The sequence below is a fragment of the Helianthus annuus genome, chromosome 7 (genome assembly GCF_002127325.2).
Source record: "Helianthus annuus cultivar XRQ/B chromosome 7, HanXRQr2.0-SUNRISE, whole genome shotgun sequence".
NCBI lineage: Eukaryota > Viridiplantae > Streptophyta > Magnoliopsida > Asterales > Asteraceae > Helianthus > Helianthus annuus.
Window position 1 is genome coordinate 79763181 of NC_035439.2, and position 2882 is coordinate 79766062.

A 2882-nucleotide genomic window follows, 5' to 3' on the forward strand; every position below is an offset into this window, starting at 1 on the left:
CCAGCCCACCTATGACTGGCCTAAACATACCCCCTCCTCCCTCCCATTCAGACGCCTTCCCCGTCTCCCCTACCCATTCGACCGGCCCATCCTCTCCAGGCCCAACCCCAAACCAACCCACTTCGAATTACTTCTTCCCTTCTCACTCGCAGCCAACCCCAACCCAACCCACTGCCACTACTCAACCTCAAGTTCAACCTTCCACCAACCAACCTTTCCGCACCATGCGCACCCGAGCCACGGACGGTATCACCAAACCGAAACTACCGTTCAACCTTAATACCACCACACTTATCCTAATTCCCAAAACCCCCCAGGTTGCCTTGTCCACACCGGAATGGTTCAATGCCATGACCAACGAGTTTAGTGCACTTATTAAGAACGAGACTTGGGAACTGGTGCCTCATCGTCCTGAAATGAATATTATACGTAGTATGTGGTTGTTCAAACATAAGTTTCGGTCCGATGGCACTTTAGAAAGGTACAAAGCGAGGTTGGTGTGTGATGGTCGCAGTCAACAGGTTGGCGTCGACTACGGTGAAACATTTAGTTCGGTCGTTAAACCCAACACTATCAGGACCGTTCTCACGTTGGCACTATCGCAGTCATGGCCAATTCATCAATTGGATGTGACAAATGCTTTTCTTCATGGGCACTTACAGGAGACGGTTTTCATGTATCAACCAATGGGGTTTCGTCATCGCGACTATCCGGATCATGTTTGTCGCTTGAAAAAGTCTCTTTACGGTCTCAAGCAGGCTCCGCGAGCTTGGTATCAAAGGTTCACCGACTTCGTTGTGCAACAAGGATTTTCTCAAAGCAAATCGGACAACTCCTTGTTTATTTACCAGCATGGTCGCGATGTTGCTTATCTTCTTCTTTATATCGACGACATCATCCTCATTACTTTGACTGACTCTCTCCGATAGAAGCTCATGTCTATTCTAGCCGGTGAATTCGCAATGAAAGATTTGGGTCCGCTAACATATTTTTTAGGCATCTCTGTCACTCCCATGGGCAACCGATTGTTCCTTCTCAACATGCTTATGCAAAAGATCTTATTCATCGGGCGGGCATGGACACTTGCAAACCCGCTGCAACACCTGTTGACACGCAAAGTAAGCTGAGCAGTGAACCCGGTCCTCTATTTGAAGATCCTACTACATTTCGCAGTCTTGCCGGTGCGCTGCAATATCTCACCTTCACAAGGTCGGATATTACATACGCTGTTCAACAAATATGTATGCATATGCACGCTCCTTGCCTTTCACACTGGAATGCTCTCAAACGCATCATTCGGTATCTCCAAGGCACTTCTGAGTTTGGTCTCCATCTCAGCTCTTCGTCTGCTCTGTCTATCCGTGCCTACACCGACGCTGATTGGGCTGGTTGCCCTGACACCCGCCGTTCCACCTCGGGTTATTGCGTCTATCTTGGCGATAACCTCGTCTCCTGGTCTTCTAAGCGATAGTCCCCGGTCTAGTGCCGAAGCCGAATATCGAGGCGTTGCAAATGTCGTTGCCGAGATCTGTTGGCTACGCAATCTTCTTCTTGAGCTATGTCACCCGCTTTCTAAAGCTTCTCTAGTCTACTGTGACAACATCAGCGCCATCTATTTATCCGGAAACCCCGTGCAACATCAACGTACAAAACACATTGAATTAGATATACACTTTGTTCGCGAGCACGTTCAGGAGGGGTTGGTTCGCATTCTACATGTTCCGTCTCGCTTCCAAGTTGCTGACATTTTCACCAAAGGCCTTCCTCGGATTCTTTTTGACGATTTTCGATCCAGTCTAAGCATCCGTCCTCCTCCCGCTTCGACTGCGGGGGTGTAATAGAGCCCGTATATTTATGGAACCGATTTATGCTAATATTGTAATAGCTTAGCTGTATATATCATCTCCAAATATAGGAGATTTGCTTGTACCTTTATATACTCGGTTTATTGTAATGAAAGTGAAATTGCAATTATACTCTTCTACATTAGGAAATTCATATTTCACATACATTGTATGATCTAGGGTTTAAATGTTCATCGATACAAGTTGAGATTTCATTTAGATTAGTCATGTTCTTATTCAATTGTTGATTTTTATCACAAGTTTGATGGATTCCTAATGTCAAACTTGTTAATCCAACGGATTGGATCGATCAGGTGGATCTATAAGTGGTATTAGAGCTAGTACCCAAATTTGGGAGTTTGATCTTCTTCAAAATCGTCGTTATTCAATTAGTTTGATTCCATTTGGTAAATTAGCTTTAACTACTTGATGTACAATTGAATTTGGTGAAGAAATTCATGTTTGAAATTCAATTTGTTCATATTTGGGCGTTTCATGAATCTATGAAAATCAAAAAAACCGGTGCAAAGGTGATTCAAAGTTAGAAATTATTATCCTATCTATTAAAAGTGAAAGGATTTAAACAGTGGATTGCATGTGTGTCGTCTTGCTGTTGGTTGATTTAAAAGTGAAAGGATTTAAACAGTGTATTGTATGTGTGTCGTCTTGCTGTTGGTTGATTTTTTTGGGGAGGTCAGTTACGTGTGTCTTCCTTTGTACGGTTTTTAAACATGTCATTTTATTGCCACACCCCTAAAATCTTATTTTCACACCTTTTTCACACCCTTTTTAAATGCTTGGCGCTCATCTCCTAAACACGCCATTGCTATAATTTTTTTATATTTGTTTAAACCGACCCTTTGTAATGAGCGACCGTCGTGTTTATCAATATGTAGTGTAAATTTTGTTCGAATAATTTGGCATTCGTATACAACAACGCAACTTTTCTATGACTTTGGAATATACCTTCGCCACGTGGTTTTTTTATCGTCACGCTCGCGATTTGCTTATTTTTATTTATGTTTCAAACCCTTCATG

General features: G+C 43.1%; 1 protein-coding gene across 1 annotated transcript; it reads left to right on the forward strand.

Moving 5' to 3' along the window:
- The first annotated feature begins 1075 nt into the window (after positions 1–1075).
- On the forward strand, positions 1076–1471 carry LOC110866478 (uncharacterized mitochondrial protein AtMg00810-like). Its single transcript, XM_022115627.1, has one exon. It carries the CDS (start codon positions 1076–1078, stop codon positions 1469–1471), a length of 396 nt encoding a protein of 131 aa, XP_021971319.1.
- Positions 1472–2882: the final 1411 nt, after the last annotated feature.